The following is a 20,507-nucleotide window of genomic DNA, read 5'->3' as shown; positions in this document are numbered from 1 at the left end:
ATGACAGTGAATCTTTAAAGTCATCAAAGGGATTTGATTTGTTGAAGGTAGTTTTGTGTGTGATTGTTAAAGAGCATTTTGTGTGACAATAGCATCTGCTTTTGGGCTTCCCCAGTGGCTCAGTGGTTAAGAACCTGCCTGCCAATGCAGGAGATGCGGGTTTCATCCCTGGGTCGGGAGAAGGAAATGGCAACTCACTCCAGTATTCTTGCCTGGGAAATCCCATGGACAAAGGAGCCTGGTGGGCTACAATCCAGGAGGGTTGCAAGAATTGGACACGACTTAGTGACTAAAACAAACGAACATGTATCTTTGTGGTTATAATCCTTAGACATGATCATTCTTTGTAGTTTCAAACATCAATATGGTGGATAAGGGTGTGCAAACTTGTAGTCTATTCTAATTGTTAGCTGTGTAGACAATTTTAGTATCCACATTTCAATGAGATAGTTCTTGGAATGCAACTGAAATAGTCTTTTTCTATAGTCTGATCATGCAGCTAACTATGTTTCTGCCTTTGAGTACAATCCAGCATTTCTTCCAGTCTTCTTCCTTTGGTGGAGAATATCTGCCATGGTAGTTCAGTTCAGTTCAGTTCAGTTCAGTCGCTCAGTCGTGTCTGACTTTTTGCAACCGCATGAACTGCAGCACGCCAGGCCTCCCTATCCATCACCATCTCCCGGAGTTCACTCAGACTCAAGTCCATCGAGTCCGTGATGCCATCCAGCCATCTCATCCTTGGTCGTCCCCTTCTCCTCCTGCCCCCAATCCCTCCCAGCATCAAAGCATTTTCCAATGAGTCAACTCTTCTCATGAGGTGGCCAAAGTACTGGAGTTTCAGCTTTAGCATCATTCCTTCCAAAGAAATCCCAGGGCTGATCTCCTTCAGAATGGACTGGTTGGATCTCCTTGCAGTCCAAGGGACTCTCAGGAGTCTTCTCCAACACCACAGTTTAAAAGCATCAATTCTTTGGTGCTCAGCCTTCTTCACAGTCCAACTCTCACATCCATACATGACCACAGGAAAAACCATAGCCTTGACGGACCTTAGTCGGCAAAGTAATATCTCTGCTTTTGAATATGCTATCTAGGTTGGTCATAACTTTTCTTCCAAGGAGTAAGTGTCTTTTAATTTCATGGCTGCAGTCACCATCTGCAGTGATTTTGGAGCCCCAAAAAATAAAGTCTGACTATGTTTCCACTGTTTCCCCATCTATTTGCCATGAAGTGATGGGACCAGATGCCATGATCTTTGTTTTCTGAATGTTGAGCTTTAAGCCAACTTTTTCACTCTCTTCTTTCACTTTCATCAAGAGGCTTTTTAGTTCCTCTTCATTTTCTGCCATAAGGGTGGTGTCATCTGCATATCTGAGGTTACTGATATTTCTTCCGGCAATCTTGATTCCAGCTTGTGCTTCTTCCAGTCCAGCGTTTCTCATGATGTACTCTGCATATAAGTTAAATAAGCAGGGTGACAATATACAGCTTTGACGTACTCCTTTTCCTATTTGGAACCAGTCTGTTGTTCCATGTCCAGTTCTAACTGTTGCTTCCCAACCTGTATACAGATTTCTCAAGAGGCAGGTCAGGTGGTCTGGTATTCCCGTCTCTCTCAGAATTTTCCACAGTTTATTGTGATCCCACAGTCAAAGGCTTTGGCATAGTCAATAAAGCAGAAATAGATGTTTTTCTGGAACTCTCTTACTTTTTCCATGATCCAGTGGATGTCGGCAATTTGATCTCTGGTTCCTCTGCCTTTTCTAAAACCAGCTTGAACATCAGGAAGTTCACGGTTCACATATTGCTGAAGCCTGGCTTGGAGAATTTTGAGCATTACTTTACTAGCATGTGAGATGAGTGCAATTGTGCGGTAGTTTGAGCATTCTTTGGCATTGCCTTTCTTTGGTAGTTAGAGAACTTTAAACTGTTTTCAAGTGGTAACTTCATTTATAGGATTTTTCTCTTTTACTTTTTTATTAGATGTTTTATTTCAAAGTAAGGTCAAGTTTGTTTGTTTGTTTCCTGGCATTCATTTCTTTCCGTGGTCAATTAAAATTCTTAAGGCTGAAGTGTACCCAAATATTTCTTTTTCCAAGTGTTCCATTTTCTAAATCACTTTAATTTCGATTTTTAGCAGAAGGAAGTGATTTATTAGAGTTTCTCCTTTCTGAAACTCATTCTCTGGCCCACACTTTCTGGAAAAAGTTTAGGTTGAACCTGGAAGGTCGTGTCTATGGGAAGAGTCAGGCTGTCTCAGTCACATGGCATTGCTTTGGACAAAGAAACAAACTGGGATTGTATGAGTCACTGCAAAACAGAACTTTTTTTGACCATTGGGGAAAAACAAAAGCAACAAATAATCCCAAAGCAGCCTCCCCAGTTTGCTCACATGCCTTGGAATGGGAATTGTGGTACTGGACACTTATCTTTCCACAGATGCCCACTACTGTTTTGCCTGTGATGGGGAAGGGAGGAGGGGCAGGATGACCCACAGAGTTTGGGTGGCAGACAGCTTCTCTAAACACTGGTCCCCACACCTTTCCAGAAACAGGTAGAAATTCCAATCAGATGAAACTTCATGCTGACTCGCTTCACCCAAAGTCATAGAAGTAACTTGGAAGGTTATTAAAGTTAAAATTCGAAACTAAAACAGCAGAAAGAAATTTAATAACATTTAAAAAAATAAAACATCTTTGCCCTCTTTTTTTTTTTTTAGCCTAAGTTGTATAGCTCTTTTTAATAACGTACCTTGAACAATGACTTAACGTGCTTAACTCTGCTCATAACATGGTCTTTGTCTTTCTGGCAGCTCCCTGCTCTGCTATGGCTTACCATCATGATAGTAGACGGATATTTGTGGGCCAGGATAATGGAGCTGTGATGGTAAGTCGCTTCCAGAATGTATTCATTGTATTGACCTCCCCATGTTCACCATAGGACAGTTTAAATAAAGTTAACAAAGAATGCCCAGTTGTTTGGCATTAGGAAATGTTTCATTCAGTACAGATGGTAGACCCAAAAATGGATTAATTCTAGAATTAACTAGCATTAATTAATAAATTAATAAACTCCAGATTTTCCTTGACTTATGATGAGGCTTTGTCCTGATAAACCCATTGTAAGTTGAAAACTATCGTAAGTTTAAAATATACCTAATCTACTGAATTAATTACTTAATCTACTGAATTAATTAATCTACACCTAATCTACTGAATATCATAGCTTAGCCTCACCCACCTTAAACATGCTCAGAACACTACCGTTGGATGAAGTCATCTAACACAAAGCCTATTTTATACTAAAGTATTGAATATCTCATGTAATTTATTGAATACTGTACTGAAAGTGAAAAACAGAATGGTTGTATGAGTCCAGAATGGTTGTGTGTCGATTGTTCACTGTCAGGACGCTGAGGAGGGGCTGTGGCTGCCCTTGTCCAGCATCACGAGAGAGGATCATACGGCTTATCACCCATCTGGGAAAAGATCAACATTCAAAAGTCAAAGTACAGTTTCTACTGAATGTGTATTGCTTTTACACCATTGTAAAACTGAAAAATCATAAGTTGAGCCATCCTAAGTCAGGGACCAGCTGTAGCTCCATGGAGCTCTGATGATTGATGGCTGATTGTCAGGCTAACCCACAATGCACAGCCTTTGTACAGGAAACATGAGTCCCGTGGCAGCCCCTGTCCCTGAGCCCATGAAGAAGGAGACTGGGGCAAGGAGGACATGGGGGAGATCATGCGCGCGCATGCGTGCGTGCGTGCGTGTGTGTGTGTGTGCGTGTGTGTGTGTGTGTGTGTGTGTGACAGAGGAGGGAGAAGAACAAGATCAGGGACTAGTCATTCAGCCAACAACTCGTGTAACTCTTTGAGGCAGTGCTTCTCAAACCATCTTTGGTAAAGGACCAGATATTTAAATTTTCAATTTATTAGAGATTGGTGTTTTTGTAAGTCTAATTGTATGTGTGTGTATATATTTCATTAAGGTGTAATTCATATACCATAAAATTCACCAAAGTGTGCAATTCAGTGGTTTTATAGTATAGTCACAAGATTGAAAGTGAAAGTGTAGTCACTCCGCCTACCGGGCTCCTCTGTTCATGGGATAACCCAGGCAAGAATACTGGAGTGGACTGCCATTCCCTTCTCCAGGGGATCTTCCCGACCCAGGGATTGAACTTGGATCTCCTTCATTACAGTCACATTCTTTACTGTCAGAACCAAGGTGTGTATGCATATATTTAATTGAGATATACTTCATATACCATAAAATTCACCAGCTGAACATGTGCGGTTCAGTGGTTTTATAGTATAGTTTCAAGATTATACAACCGTTAATAGTCTAGATTATTTTTATCAGTGCCTCCCACCCCCAAAAATAAATCCGATAACCTTTAGGAGTCACTCTGCATTGTCCCTTCCTTCAGTTCCTAGCAGTCAGTACTATACTTTCTGAGTTCATTCTAAACATTTTATGTAAATAGAATCATAAAATGTATAACTCTATATTTGGCTTCTCTCACTCAGCATCGTATTTTCAAGGCTCGTCTACGTTGTAGCTTGAATGAATACTTCAGTCCTTTTTGTGGTGGAATAATACTCTGTTGTAGGCCACGCTTTGTTTATCCATTCGTTAGTTGATAGATAGTTGGATTATTTCTACCTTTTGGCTACTATGAATAATGTTGCTATGAACAGTCACATAAAAGTTTGTGTGTGAACCTGAGTTTTCCATTTTATTGGGTATACACATCTAGGAATGGATTTGTGGGTCATATGGTAACTCTGTATTTAATTTTTTACAGAACTGCCAAACTGTTTTCCAAAGTTACTATACCATTTTATATTCCTACCAGCAATCTATGAAGGTTCTAAATTTTTACATATTTACCAACGCTTATTATTTTCTGATTTTGTTGATTTCCTAGTCAGTGTGAAGTGGTATCTAGCTTATCTAGTTTGTTGGCATATCATTGTTGATAGCCTTTTTTAGTCCTTTTTGTTTCCGTAAGATTAATAGTCCCCTTTTCATTCCTGAGTTTAGTAGTTTGAGTCATTTCTCTCTTTTTTTCCCACCAGTCTAGCTACATGTTTGTCAGTTTTGTTAGTTTTTTTCAAAGAACCGGTTTTCACTGATTCTCTGTTGATTTGTTTTCTGTTATTTTTCTAGCCTCTGATAATGTGCATCAGCTCTTATTTTTTCTTCGGTTTGCTTTGAGTTTAGTTTGCTTGATTACTATTTTGGATATTACATTATTGAGTGAGAAAATTTGGAAGGATCCCTGGTGGCTCAGATGGTAATCTGCCTGCAATACAGGAGACCCAGGTTTGATCCCTGGGTCGGGAAGATCCCCTGAAGAAGGGAATGGCAACCCACCCCAGTATTTTTGCCTGGAGAATTCTGTGGACAGAGGCTACAGTCCATGGGGTCGCAAAGAGTCTAGCACGACTGGATGACTTTCACTTTTAACTTTATCTGCTTGAATGTCATGACGATATTAAATTGCTGGAAAGTTTTCTGAACACTTACTCCCTAATTTTCTGGTACTTTAATCAGGACCAGTGGTCCACAGACCTCATTTTGAGTAGCACTGCTTTACAGAACTGGGAATGGTGACAGTAAAGTAAGATTTAGCTCGTGGGTTCCATCACGTGTAAAGTGCAGAACGCACACAGAGCAGTGAGAGCGCAGGCCGGCGCCCGCACCCACCTGGCCCAAGAGACTGGCCTGGCCAGCCTGTAACTGCTAAGCCCTAGCGGGTGGCGGGGAGTTAACCAGGAGAGGAGGAGGAGGACCTGCAGACACAGAGGGCTGTGCCAGCGAAGACAGAGGTTTTCGAGGTCAGAGTGTGTGCAGAGAACAAGAATGAAGCAGCCTGGCAGCATGAACCACGTACTGAAGAGGGGGCTGGAGCAGGTCAGAGAGCCGTGCGTTCAGGTTTTACTCAGCACTGGGTGTCCTGCAGAATGCTAACTAAGAAGGAAGTAGACATGGTCCCTGCTCCCAGGGCTCTTTTGAACTAGTAAGGACAGGTAATACAAAAGTAAGCGTTGCGTTGCAGGTTGTGTTGAGCACTGTGGAGAAATGAACGGGAGTGGGAAGGAGAGGGTCCAGAGAGGTGTGTGGCCCCGGCCCCAGCAGACAGGATCTGCAGGAAGGAGGGCTTCTCCAAGGCTGTGACGTCCAGCCGAGGCCTGAAGGGCAGGCAGGAGACAGCCAGGCAGAGCAGGTTTTCCAGGAGCGAAGGTGTGTGTGGAGGCACGAGGCAGGAGGTGTCTGTGTGTCTGAGGACTTGGAGGACATCCTCTTGGCTGGTTGGTGCTGAGTGACAGGGCAGCACTAGGGCTGATGGGACCTGGTGGGCTGAGGGCAGGTCAGGCCTTGTGGGTCCAGGTGAGGTTTTCAGTTTTGTAAACCCTTGGGAAGCTCTTCCAGGGTTTTCAACAGAAGAATGGTGTCATTTAATTTACAAAGATCCCCTTTGCTGCTCAGTGGAGCATGGAATGGAGGGCAACAAGAGTGGAGGTGGGAGGGAATTCCCTGGTGGTCCAGTGGTTAGTATTCGGCCTTTTCATTGCTGAGGGCCTAGGTTCTTCCTTCTCTGGTCAGGGAGTTAAGATCCGGCAAAGCCATGCAGTGCAGCCGAAAAAAAAACACACACGCTCTAACACCATATATAAAAATAAACTCAAAATGGACCAAAGACCTGAATACAAGTATAAGGCCAGACACTATAAAACTCTTAGAGGAAAACATAGGCAGAACATTCTTTGACACAAATTGCATTCAGTATCTTCAGTGATCTACCTCCTAGAGTAAAGAAAATAAAAACAAAAATAAACACATGGAACCTAATTAAACTTAAAAGATTCTTAAGGCAAAGGAAACCATAAAACAAAAAGACAGCCCACAGAATGGGAGAAAATACTTGCAAATGAAGTGACTGACAGGGGATTAATCTCCAAAATATACAAACACCTCATGCAACTCTTATGTTAAAAAAAAAAAAAAACCCAATCAGAAAATGGCCAGAAGATCTAAATAGATATTACTGCAAAGAAGACATACAGATGGCCAAGAGGCACATGAAAAGATGAATAACATCAAGAGAAATACATATCAAAACTACAATGAGATATCACCTCACAATGGCCATCATCAAAAAATCTATAAATAATAAATGCTGAAAAGGGTGTGGAGAAAAGGAAACCCTCCTACAGTGATAAAGGGAATATAAATTTGTACAACCATTAATGGAAAACAGTATGGCAGTTCCTTAAAAAACTAAAAATAGAACTACCATGTGATCTAGCGATCCCACTCTGGGCAAATATCCAGAGAAAACTCTAATCTGAAGATGCATACACCCCAGTGTTCATTGCAGCACTGTTTACAATAGAAGCGACCTAACTGTCCATCGAAAGATGAATGGATAAAGAAGATGGAACATTATTCAGCCACAAAAAGAATGAAATAATGCCATTTGCAGCAACATGGATGGACCTAGAGACTATCATACTAAGTAAAGTAAACAGATGGAGAAAGACAGATGTATGATGGCGCTTACCTGTGCGTGGTAAAACATGGTACAGATGAATCCATTTACAAGACAGAAATAGAGTCACAGATGTGGAAAACAGTGTTGTTAGCAGAGGGGGAAGTAGAGGGGAGAAATAAATTGAGACATTGGGATTGATCATATACACACTTTTATATATAAAATAGGTAAATAATAATAGACTGTATAGCACAGGGAACCCTACTCGATACTCTGTAATGCCCTATAATGGAAAGGAATCTGAAAAGAGTGGATTGTGTATGTGTGCCTGTTCGGCTCTGTTGTACAGCGCAGACTAACACACATTGTAAATCAATTATACGGCCACAAACATTTTAAAAATGGAGGCGGAAATATCAGTTGTTGTCGTCGTCTGGGTGAGAAGGTTGTGGCAGTGATGACGGACAGAAGCAGATGTCTTGAGCTGCAGCTATGACAGGTTGGGTGCAGGGGTGGGGAGAGGAGCAAGTCAGGTGACGGCCGGGTTTTTGGTTTGAGTGTCTGGTGGATGGTGCTATCATTTATTGAGAAGAGATGGCTTAGGGATGTGTGGGGAGAGGGCATTTAGAACAAAAGGCCAGTGAGGAATCAGTGCTAACAGTTAAGATACGGGGAGACACCATTCAGGGGTGATGCGAAATGGGCCAAGGGGTGGGAGGACCAGCCAGGACAGTGGTTGTGGTAGCTGGAGGGGCAGTAAGTTTCAGGTGGGGAAGAGAGAGGATGAGATCAAGACAGGAGCATGACCTTGGGGATGGCAGTTCGCAGCTGGTGGTCGCAGGGAGAGCCGTTTCCATGCAGTGGGGTGTTGCCCTGGGGTGCAGTGGATTGAAGGGTGACTGGGGTGAGGAGCTAGAAGGCCTGAGTGTCGAGTGTGGGCTGATCTATAGAGAAGGTTTTGGCTGGGATGGGGTGGGGGGGCGGGGCAAAGAAGTTTTAGCATTGTTAAGAGGGTTTTGTGTTCACTAGTTTGCTTTTTAAATTAGAAGAAGTCTTGAGTGTGTTTACCAGCCAGGAAGGAAGGAGCTAGGCTCTCTGCATAAGTTCACTGGACAGTAGACAGGTGGTGAGAACAGAGGGCGGGGTGCGGGATCCGCATGGTTGGGGTTGATGCCCACCAGTTTTTGGCTGCTGTAAATCCATTGTGTGATAATAAATGCCAGTGGTCTCGTTTTTCTCCTTCTGAAGATTTTTATCGGAATATGGTGATGTGCGTACACTTAATAAGAGGCCAGGAGTGCAGGCCTCAAATAGCATCTCCAGGAATGGCAGTGGCCATGGATTTATATCTCTAGGGACCCTTCTTGTGGCTCCTGGTTCAAGGGTACTCTACCGCCATTATAGTGAAGTCACTGATACGAAACTCTTAAACAGCTCTTCGGTGGAAAGGGGTAATTAAGTCCAGTTTAGCATTAGTTAGTATTGAACTGTTGATTTCCCATCAGAGATTGTGGTGGTGGTTTAGCCGCTGAGTCGTGTCTGACTCTTGTGACCCCCATGGACTGTAGCCTGCCAGTCTCCTCTGTCCATGGGATTCTTCAGGCAAGAATACTGGAGTGGGTTGTCATTTCTTTCTCCAGGGGATCTTCCCGACCCAGGAATTGAACCTGGATCTCCTACCTTGTGGGCGTATTCTTTACTGACTGAGCTATGAGTCCCAACAGAGATTAGTATATATAAAATGCCGATACATTTTTGTACTTTGTAGAACCAAGATGAAGGACAAGAAATCAGTATTCCTTTGTGGGTTTTTTTTCATCCTGAACAATCAACAATTCATAATGTCCATGTTATCTAGACAGTTAAGAGCTTACCAATTTAGCACTGATCAATATAATTTTTAAGTAGTGCATTTTCTTTAGAGTTTTATCTTAATCTTATGCCTTAGGCTCATTTTTTTCATTAAAAAGCACATACTTTTAATTTTTCCCTAGTTATAAAGTATTACACAGTCCATAAAAACTTTGGAAGATAAAAAAGGAAAACCATCACAGTCTTTAAATTTCTTTTTTTTGTGTATGTTTGTGTGTTAAATATATGTAATATGCCCCTTCTATTGCTTCAGATACCCAATGCCTTATTTTCACTGGTGCTGAGAACTCTGTTAGTAATGGGTCTTTGTATATCACTTTACTTGTATATATCATCTTGAGAAACTTTTAGTGACACCAAGAGAGCAAAATTAACAGGATGCCTCCTTTGCAATTAGAGGGGAAGGAAGTGTAGAGCACTCGTTTGTAGAGTGGGAATTAGACCAAAATTCTGTGGTGGTCAGCAGCACTTTCTTTACTTGTCTGGTTCCAAAATAAATAGTGTTGCAAGGACAGGACCAAGAAGCAATTCTCTACTGTTCTTATGGAGCCAATCTTGAGTCATAAGGCTGGTGATGGCCAGTTTTAGATTTTTACATCCTTTTGGAAGATAAGTTCCCATTGTTTTTAAAACTATAACTGTTCTCTTATTGCATGTTTTTACTTTTAGGAATTCCACGTTTCTGAAGATTTTAATAAAATGAACTTTATCAAGACCTACCCAGGTAAGTGTAATACACACACTCATTTGCACACATACACACGTACATACACAAAAATAAACTAGAACACCATGTCCTATGATCAAAATTAGGTTTTCACATTAACTTTTTAAAACGTTGGTTACCCCAGTTACATGAGAGGCTGTTATCTCTTCAGAGTTATTTACACATCCTTTTCCTGCTTATTAACATTTGAAATGTTGTATACTGTTCCACTGGGGGCACGTGTCAGATTTAGTTTAACCATTCCTCTATTTTTGAAAATGTGTACTGCTCCCATTTTTTGATAACACATACTAAGATATATGAAGGTATGTACATAGGTATGTGTGTTTACATATCTCTGTGTATTTTATATATATGTGTGTGTAAAAGTAATTTCATATATATATGTGTGTGTGTGTCCTTGATGGTTACTGACTCAGATCCTGCAACTCTTATTACTTTAAGGTAGATTACTAAAAGTACAATAACTGGGTCAAACATTAAAACTTTTTTTTAATACTCTAGATTTATTTTGCAAAGCTCTTTCCAGCAATAGTGTAAATATTTTAATGAGTAGTGATTGAAAGTGCCTGTTCATTAAGTCTTCATTGCTCTTTTTAAATGCTTATTGCCAGTTTGATAGTCAAAATAGTTCTGTTTTAAAATTATTTAAACTTTATTTGATATTGGCCATTTGTTATGTTTTATGAATGTCTACATGACTACACCTGCATTCCCAGGGGGGTTGTAGTGTTTTCTGGTTAATTTATAAGAAACAGTCCCTCTGTTTTTCTGAAGTAGCCTGTACAGCTGAGAGTAAGGTCAGATGTGTTTCTGTCTAGCTTCTGACTTCGTTCATCAGACTGGGCATTTATTAAACACCAGCTGTATGCAAGACCCTGCTCCACGTAAAGTAGACAGGTCACTGCCCTGGTATGGCTTAAAATTGACCTGGAGATAGAAATATTCCAGAAGTTAGGTAATAGAATACTTCCTCATTCTCAGTTACTACTTTGGAATGTGGAACTTTACAAATGCTTCATCTTAGAAATAATGAAAAGTTAATTTCAGAAAATTTCAGTTGCCCTTTTCACAATGCCAGCGTTTTCTAAAGAGTCAAAGCACTAAAGGTACAGACAATAAAAACAAACCAGTTAAGAAAAGACTACTGCTTTCCATGAAACTCATTGATAGTTGTTTGAGGTTTTTTAAAATCTGTCCTCTGATATATTATTTGAATCCCTCTTGAGCATTATTCTTTTAAGGATCTGTAGCTTCTGATGGTCTCCTTCCTTGCAGGGAGGCAGAGGGCAGGGCCTCGGAAAGCCTGCCCATTAGATCATGGGTTGGGGGTCGGGCAGATTCTCTGCCGCCTGTTCAGAGTGCAGGCTTTCCAGGGTGGGCCTGTCCAGCCTGTGAGTCTGCAGCTGACTGGATGGAGAAGGGGAGCCCCAGTTCCCACTCACTGAGACTGGATGGCCCAGGTCGTGTTTCCTCTCTGTTCCCACAGCTCATCAGAACCGGGTGACGGCGATCATCTTCAGCCTGGCCACCGAGTGGGTGATCAGCACGGGCCACGACAAGTGTGTCAGTTGGATGTGCACCCGCAGCGGGAACATGCTTGGGAGGCACTTCTTCTCTTCCTGGGCCTCGTGTCTGCAGTATCCTTCCTGGTCTCAGGAGTTAGCTCTGTATCTGATCCTCAACTGCTAATTGAGATCTAAAGGCTGAATGGTTCCTACATATTTCACATAAAATTGAAGAATTTCTGTCTCTCCTTTCTTGGGTATAAAATTGGTTTATTAGGACTTGGTGGTTAAGACTTGGCCTCCCAATGCAGAGGATGTGGGTTCGTTCGATCCCTAGTCGAGGAACTAAAATCCCGCATGCCTCTTGGCCGAAAACAGAAAAACTATGGTAACACATTCAGTAAGGACTTTTAAGGTGGTCCACATTAAAACAAACAAACGAAATTCGTTTAAAAATGGTTTATTAAAAGTAATAAATGAATTGCTGTTCTCTGCTGGGGTGTGCTATAGGTGTTTTAATACAGAAATCTCAGAAAATCTAAACCTTGTTAATACAGACCCCTCCCTTCACTCCTTTGCTTTTTGAAGTGAAAGAAGAGACTTTTTGTTGTGTAAAGAGGGAAAAAAAGGAATGAATCTTCTAGTAGTGGGTTATTTGCAGACCTGGCAAGAGAATACAAGAATTTGTGACCCTGGAATTCATAAAAGGGCTACAAGGAGTTTTTCAGTTATCTTGTGTGTGTTTGAAGAGGGTTCATAATCTTTATATGACTCTCGAAGGTGCCTCTGGATCCCTCAAATGTTGAGAAATTGCCGCTCTGAAATTCTGCTGCTCTATTGGACTTGTTTCCTGTAGAGCGTGCTCTTGCATCAGGCTGCCTGTGGTAGCTGTGTATCTTAGTGCTGGCAAGGTAAAGGCTGTCAGCCACAGGCAAATGCCCCATGGTATTTTCTCTTTCCGTGTTGGACATCTGGTGTAGTGAAATTCTTTCTTCCATTGAGAGCCTTTATAAAAATGTTTGCTGCAAATGAACGTATGGCCTGAGATACTTAAAATAGTACCATGCACTTTAGAGTCAAACAAGGGAAGACTACTCAGATGTGTCATGTACCATATAGGCCTTCTGTTGCCATGTTTCATATGGATTGATAGAACATAGCACAGAATTGCGTCATTGTGGCCCAGCCTGTGGTCTTCCTTTTGCTCCATGTTTTGGAATTAAAACAGTAATTATCTTATTGTGTTTAGATACCTGATTTGCCACAAACTGCTATGGCCATAGAGTAACTGAGTGTTAATGACAAGTTGTTACCAATAGTTAATATATTTTTAAATTTTAAATTTACTACTGCCCCAAATGACTGCCTTTTGGATGGCTAAATTCTTCACAGCAATTTAAAGTAAACCATCCTCTTCACTTAAATCTAGGCCCCCCCAAAAGATGAGTTCACATCGTTTGCTCTCAGTTTTACATTATTTCCAGAGATAATTTCGTAAAAGGCATTTTTCTTCCAGTTCTTTTTGACTGTTTTCATTATTAGTTTACATTTTAAAACTTTACTAAGATTGCTTATTTTTATGTCTTTCTCTCTCTTTCTCAGTTCTTTTATCTTTTTTGTTGCCAATTCCTAGGATATCAGTTGAAATAATAACAGGTACTCAGTGAATGCTTATTGAATGAATGAATCTTAATTTTCCTGATAATTCTAGCTTAGAGCATTTTTTCTTTGATGTTTCCATGCTGTATGATTTTCAGTGAAGTGTTTCTTTTCTCATAGTTTTAGGTTTGTGCTTACCCTTTATAGAATGTGCATTTTCTGCTTTGTAACTTTGAGATGGATTGTGTTGTACGTCCTTGACTGCTTCTCCACAGATATGACTTTGATACTCAGTATGCATTTGTTGGTGATTACTCTGGACAGATCACCCTGCTGAAACTTGAACAGAGCACCTGTTCAGTTATTACCACCCTTAAGGGACATGAAGGTAGGCTGTGTGATCACCGCTGTTTTTCACCTCATATGTGTGCATCCGTGGTGCTCAGTTGCTTCAGTCGTGTCCGACTCTTTGCAGCCCTGTGGACTGTAGCCCTCCAGGCTCCTCTGTCCATGGGGATTCACCAGGCAAGAATACTGGAGTGTGTTGCCATGCCCTCCTCCAGGGGATCTTCTTGATGCCGGGATCGAACCAAAGTCTCCTGTCTCCTGCATTGGGAGGTGGTTTCTTTACCACCAGCATCACCTGGGAAGCCCTTTTCACCTAATATGGGCATCCAAATCTAGTTCTGGGCTCTGTGGTTTCATGAATGATTAGCTCCCTAAGATCTTATCAGGTTTCAGTTTGACTGGCCAGATATGGAACTTCAGTCCCAGAAGATCTTATGAAAACTAAGTGAAGGCAAGGTATGGGGTTAGGTTTCATGATCCCTTCTAGATCTGTAGTACTGGTGTGACATTACTTTCTGTTCTGCTCCCCTTTTTTAATTAGTTTCAGAAGACCTTTTTAAAATTTTGTATAAATGGTAAGACTTTTGGAAGAAGATTGTTATTACTATTTTGAATTTGTCGCTTTCTGGGACACCAGACAAGACACAGTAGGTCAGTCAGTACAACTGGAAGTGTATGAGCTGGTTCTGTCTGTATTTGGGAAACATCCACTGGGGAGGGACTGAGGGAAAAGAAAGACTGGGTGGAATTCTGCTATTTCTGTAGCATAGTGAGTTGGCAGGGCTTTGTTGAAAGGTTTTAAAGCTCAGTTTACTGTATTTCATAACAGATTAGAAGCTTTGAGACCATCTGGTTCAGATTGAAGAAGTAGGAGTTTGTTGAAGGAATTAATAATGGATTGATTTATGAAAATAGTGTTTTTAAGTATAGCAAGTTTAAATGTCTTCTGTAGGTAATTTATTTAGATAAATCTGAGTCTGTGACCTTGTAGAGGAAAAGGGGAAAGGAAGGACAGTAAGTATGAGTAGATAAATCTAAAGGCAGGAAAACACAGGCCCTCAGAAACCACTTTCTGTTTATGACTCATGGTCTCATGATTCCAGGCTCTTAAGTGTTCTCTGGGTTGCTCAGGACAGAACGAGTTCTGATAACTGCTCAGCAGGGTTCATGTAGAAAGAGCTGGCTTGTCTGCTGTTAGGCTCTAGCTGAAAAACATGGGTCATAGGATCAAACAAGGCCAGGGTTTCTGCAGAATTGATCCCTGAAGCCAGTTTTGCACAGTACTTCTTTTTTCACTTTGGTTAAACTTCTGTGAGAAACAAGTCTCTTGTGGTTTGCTTGTGAATATGGCTTTACCAGTTTTCTATACACCCACCAAAAATACTGTTAGCTTGTGTGACTGGTTTCATAAGTTTATTAATTTTTCTAGGCAAGCAGCAGTTAATGGAATAATGAAGAGATCTGTTGAAAGAGAAATCTGTAGAAAGAAAGATTTTTCCCAAGGGTATCAAATTTAGCAAGTTTAGTCAATATAGAATGTGAAACGTAGGATTTGGATTTTTACCTACATTTGCTGGCATAAGATTGTGTGATACAATTTCACTTTTTTTTTCCTTCCTCTAAGATGCTTAATTTCCTTAAACAGAGGCATCTTGGAATAGGACACCCACAAGGTCCCAGAGAGCTGGAACAATCCAGACTTTTATTTTAGAAAACCCCTGAAACCTTCACTGCCTTTGCTCTTTAGATACTGGTAGCTATTTTTATTTTTTTCCCTTCAAAAGCTTTTTCTGAACTAACCCTCATGTACAGCTATTTTATAGTTTTTTGGTATAGAGGAGGAAAATCTTCTTTTAAACACCTTTGTGTTCAGAGTAGTTTGATGTGCAACTACCGAAAATCCTCGTCTTGTAGCTTGGGGAGGGGCTGTGCTGTGCCTCCTCCGTGACTCATGATAAAGTGTCAGACGCCCTTTTATGCCACCAAGATCCATTTTTACATCCAGACTCAGCCGGTCCTGGTTCCGTCTTCTGTTGTCGGTTGTGCGTGTGCTGGTGGAGAGTCCCAGCTAACCTCCCTCTCTCACCCCTAGGGAGCATCGCCTGCCTCTGGTGGGACCCTATTCAACGGCTACTCTTCTCAGGAGCATCCGACAACAGCGTCATCATGTGGGACATCGGGGGAAGGAAGGGCCGCACGCTCCTGCTCCAGGGCCACCAGTGCGTGACTGGAGGGGTGGAATCCGAGCTGGGGCGAGGCGGGGGGGGAGGCATGAGTACTCTGAGACCACTGTCTCCAAATGGCATCCTTTCAGCTGTCCATGTGGTCAGGCTTTCTCCCACCTTTCTCTGCCAAGGAGTCACCCTAGTGAAATGTCTGCTTGAGGCAGACGTGGGTTAGAGACCACGGGTAGGGACTTTGACCTTGGAAGATGGCTCTTCCAAGCCATGATGATCTCATTAGCGGATTTCATTAAGGAATAATGTCTGGATTGACCCAGTCCTGCTTCACCTAAGCTATGGCATTTAATGCTCAGGTTTTTGCCATTTAGTCTTGAAGAGGAACCCTTTCCTCCTCATTGGGTAGGCTTGTCTGTTGCTTGGCTATGAGCAGAGTCAAGTTGAAAAGCAGCCAAGGAGAGGAAAGCTTCTCCCCACAAATCTCCAAGTCAGGAGGTTGTTTCCTAGGGCGTCCAGAGGAGGAGGCAGACAAGCATGCAGGAGCAGGGCGGATTCCCTTACCTGTCAGTGTGTGTCTACGCGCGTGCGCGCGTGTGTGTGCACCAGTAATCTCCATCGTGTTCAGTTGCTTGTTCTTATGGATTATGTAAGTAAGGGAGTTCCACCTCCCTTAAGAGGTGAACACCTCTTGAGTTCTGAACACCTACTTGTTCAGAAACAATCTTGTGCACCTGGAAAGAAATTATAGTGGTTGGTCCAGAAAACTACGGTCACCATCTCCTCTCTGACCTGCAGTTCTTAATGAAAGATTTGAAAGTAGTAGCGTTTATTTCATAGTAACTGTTATTCTGTATAATACATTGTAGAATGCCTGGTAACGTATATACAGGGATCCAGAAGACCATACCAAATAGTTAGTGATAAAATGCCAGTTGCTGATTGCAGCGAGGGGAGACACTGGAGCCTGCATGAAGGCAGTGCGTGTGTTTCCCAGCTTGAGGCAGTGACTTCTGTGTGTTTGCAGTGACAGAGTGCAGGCGCTGTGTTACCTGCAGCTCACGAGGCAGCTGGTCTCCTGTTCCTCGGATGGTGGAATTGCAGTGTGGAACATGGACGTCAGCAGAGAGGAGGTAAGAGAGAGCAAGGCAGGGCTGATGCAGGGAGGCCCACAGCCTGCCTCTCGGTTTTCCACCCTTTGGGTGGAGATGCAGGCAGTCCCAGCTCCTCCCCGCTGCGCTTACTGGTTGCTGTCTAACGCGGTCCTGTGTGTCACTGTCACTGTGACCTCCACTCACTGGAGAGTTTCCACCAGGACAAGCAGTACACACACTTGGCGCATTTAGGCTGATTTTCAAGAGAAGTGCATGGAGAGGGTGCTGGAGACAGTCCAGCCCGTCCAGGGAATGGACGCAGGCAGGTGCTCCAAGGCGGTGCTCCACATCTTGGGGTGGGATCCCCAAGACACTCACCAGGGACATAGCTCATCTGGGAAAATACTTCCCCATTCTCTGCTTTTATTTTCCATGAGTTCTGTCCCACTGAGTCCATGTCACTATAGTGTTCTTTTCCGGAGACCTGAGTTTAAGTGCTTTAATTTCCTTATCTCCGTTCCTTCTTCCATCAAGTGAAATAATTGAATAAGACGACTTCTAAGCTCTCTTCCAGTTATTTAGACAGACACTATAAACAATAGTGCTGCAGTGAACATTTTTGCCCTTGTTATCGTGTGATTGTTCAGTTATTTATTTCAGACAAAATTCTGAAAATAGACCCTTCGGGTCAAGGGTATGTACAGTCTTAAGGCTCTTTATAGATGTTGTCAGATGATTTCCAGGCAGGATTTCCATTCTCATCTTTACCAGCGTAGGTATTATTTGTCTTTTCCAAGTGACGTCTGCCACCTGTGGTGTAGAGAGTGGCGTTGATTCCAAAGAAGATTTTTTTGTGAAGGGGTTAGGGACTTACGGTTTAACCTCAGAAGCATTTACTGATTAGCTAAACGGTAGCCCTAAAGTCTGGAACCTTAGGCACATATACCTCGTAAATGATATTGTATTGTGGTGCATATGGTGCTTCCCAGGTGGCTCAGTGGTAAAGAATCCACCTGCCAATGCAGGAGACACAGGTTTGATCCCTGGGTCAGGAAGATCCCTTGGAGAAGGAAGTGGCAACCCACTCCAATATTCTTGCCTGGAAAATCCCATGGACAGAGGAGCCTGGAGGGCTACAGTCTGTGGGGTTGCACAATTGAACAGCTTACCAAAAACAACTCATACTCTGATATCACACGATGTGTTCCAAGTGCTGCCCTTTATACAGCGTGTAGGTCAGCTTGCTGCCCACTGCAGTGGATGCCAGGCGTGACTGCAGCATTCCCCACAAGCCCTGCACATGCTGCTTTGTGTCGCCTCTGACGACTTGTGACTCTGATTCTCCCTGAATACAGTTGCATCTTTAGCATACCCTCGGGGACATAATCAGAGGGGTTCAGTCTATTGAAAAAAAAAACAGTAACATTACTTTATAGGACATTACACTTCCAGACTTTATAATTACTGTGCTCTATACGTAAAGATTCTTGCCTGCCAGAAACTTGCAGAATCTAGTGAAGGAAATAGATTCCCCTATAAATAATAAAATTTCATTCGTAATCTGGAGAAGTACTGATTGCTAGTTTTTTAGTGACCTTGTAAGACAAGTCAAATAGAGGAAATATTGATGGCATGTCTGCTGGTTAATTTCTCTATTTGAATTTTCTAAAAAGCTTTTTGGTAAGGCTTAGAATAACTTGTTATGAAACATATGTAAAATTGACTCAGTATTGCAGAAATTGTAATACTGCTTTTGCAAAGGTTTATCTGAACTGGGCTATGTATTTGTCGTCTCCTTGTTTCATGCAACATCAGCAGCTAGTGTACTGCGCTGTTTCAGTCGCTCAGTTGTGTCTGAATCTTTGCAACCCCATGCACTGCAGTGTGCTAGGCCCTGTTTCCTAGACTTGTTGCTCTTCAGTCTAATTCTGAGAGAGCAGGAACTCAGGGGGAGGATGGGGAGAGGATGTGTTCCCTGAGTCAGGAGGGAGGAGACCACTGGGGCCTGATGCTACTAGTGGCTCTTGTAAGGGTTTAGTTACTTGGATTTCAATCCACTGTTCTCATCCTTTTAGAAGTGGAAAGTAGAAGCAGGGTTCTTCCAAGGTTATATGAGTGTGAGGTTATTTGTATCTCTAGGGAAAGAAGAGAGTCCCATCTTCTCTTTGGGGGCCACTCATTCAAGGTGTTTCCTGTGTGTAGGGGTGGGGGGACTCTTTTCCTCTGAATCACTTACAGACAGTTATCCCAAATCATGTGCACACTGGCTGGTAACATTGTCTCAGTGGTTGGCACTGTTGGTGGGAAAGAAAATTATGTCAAAATGATGCAATATTTTAGTAGGGCTTTTTGGTTTGGTGGTGGTTTTGTTTTTACCAACTGAGTAAATAATAAGTGCAAAAGTAAGCAGCCTTACTGACCTTGCATTAGGGTTTTCTACAATTTGTAGGACTTCCTTAGGCACCAGCCGAGAGGATTAACCCCAGATTCTCTAGCCCCACAGTCCTTGCTGGGAATTTCTTTCTGAGTCACCTGGAAACACTGACTGGGGCATCTCCAACCCACAGTGGCTGTTGGCCACCACACAGGCAGGTTGGAAGCAGACAATCCCTGCCCGATTGTAATCAAAGGGACTCCTTTTTGGAAGGAGGCAAAAGACATAAATGAGCAAGTAGCCATATTAAATCCACATGAAGAAATTGTATTTGGAGCTAGCTGATTACAGAATGGAAAGTATTTTGTACATTAGTACAAAACATTATCAGTGCCCTGGGGTTCTTGTTAGTTACATCATCTTTGTCCAGTTTAGGCAGGTGGAACAAGATTTAGAAAAGAGAGTGCAACAGTCAGAATACTTGAATAATGTTCTCTTTTGCTCTTCTCAGCACAAAAGAAAACTTTTTCTCCTTAGAGAATGAGCATTCAGTAGGATGGTTCATGAGAGCTTATACCATAACCCTTAATCCTATTAAAAGAAACAAAGTTACAGTTATTTCTTATATTAAAATATGTTCCAAAAAGTCTATTTATTTATGAGTTTGTTTTTTTGCCCATTATCTGATTATTTTAAGCATATTTTTTCTTTCCTTGTGTCCCTGTCCCTTCCAGCTCAGCAAAATGATATTCTTCCCTAACCCTTAGACAGAATTATGCTCCCTGAGGGCAGGAATTCAGTCCCATTGGTTGTCATATTCCAGAAACACGTTTGGAGACCCTGTTGAAATGAAGAGGACCATGTCCAGAGGCTGTGTAGAGTACAGTGGACAAGCGCAAAGATGTGGGCCGGAGTCCTGGCATCTCCCAGGAGCTCCGCCCATTGACCAGCCATGGACAATCCACCTCAGTCTCTGAGCCACAGTTTCTTTGCCTGTAAAACTGAGAGAATGTTGTTCTGCATCTCCTAGGGTTGTGTTGAGAATGAAGCAAAATAAACCCTTTGGCACACTGGTGAACTTATGTGGCACTTGCTGTATACCAGGCACTGTGCAAAGCACTGCAAATATCAACGAATTTAATGCTCACAGCCTTACCCAGTGTGTACTCATACTTGAATATCGCTGCCATGAAGACATTTTTGCACTGCTCCACATATGGGTGGTGTTGCAGGAGTTACACTGGCCTGTGTCACAAACTAAGACTAGACAGTGGCCCTGCTTTCCTTCCACTGCAATTAAACGTT

General features: G+C 42.2%; 1 protein-coding gene across 1 annotated transcript in view; it reads left to right on the top strand.

The window, feature by feature from the left end:
- WDFY1 (WD repeat and FYVE domain containing 1) overlaps window positions 1–20,507 on the top strand; it is a 55,466-nt gene that overhangs the window by 26,017 nt on the left and 8,942 nt on the right. The window contains exons 3-8 of the mRNA XM_069574672.1: window positions 2,810–2,883; window positions 10,045–10,099; window positions 11,592–11,742; window positions 13,485–13,597; window positions 15,650–15,776; window positions 16,762–16,867. Of these exons, the coding sequence (XP_069430773.1) occupies window positions 2,810–2,883; window positions 10,045–10,099; window positions 11,592–11,742; window positions 13,485–13,597; window positions 15,650–15,776; window positions 16,762–16,867 (626 nt within the window). The remainder of the gene's footprint in view (window positions 1–2,809; window positions 2,884–10,044; window positions 10,100–11,591; window positions 11,743–13,484; window positions 13,598–15,649; window positions 15,777–16,761; window positions 16,868–20,507) is intronic.

This window comes from Ovis canadensis, chromosome 2 (genome assembly GCF_042477335.2).
Source record: "Ovis canadensis isolate MfBH-ARS-UI-01 breed Bighorn chromosome 2, ARS-UI_OviCan_v2, whole genome shotgun sequence".
In the NCBI taxonomy this organism is placed as follows: Eukaryota; Metazoa; Chordata; class Mammalia; order Artiodactyla; family Bovidae; genus Ovis; species Ovis canadensis.
This window is presented reverse-complemented; position numbering and strand designations above follow the sequence as displayed.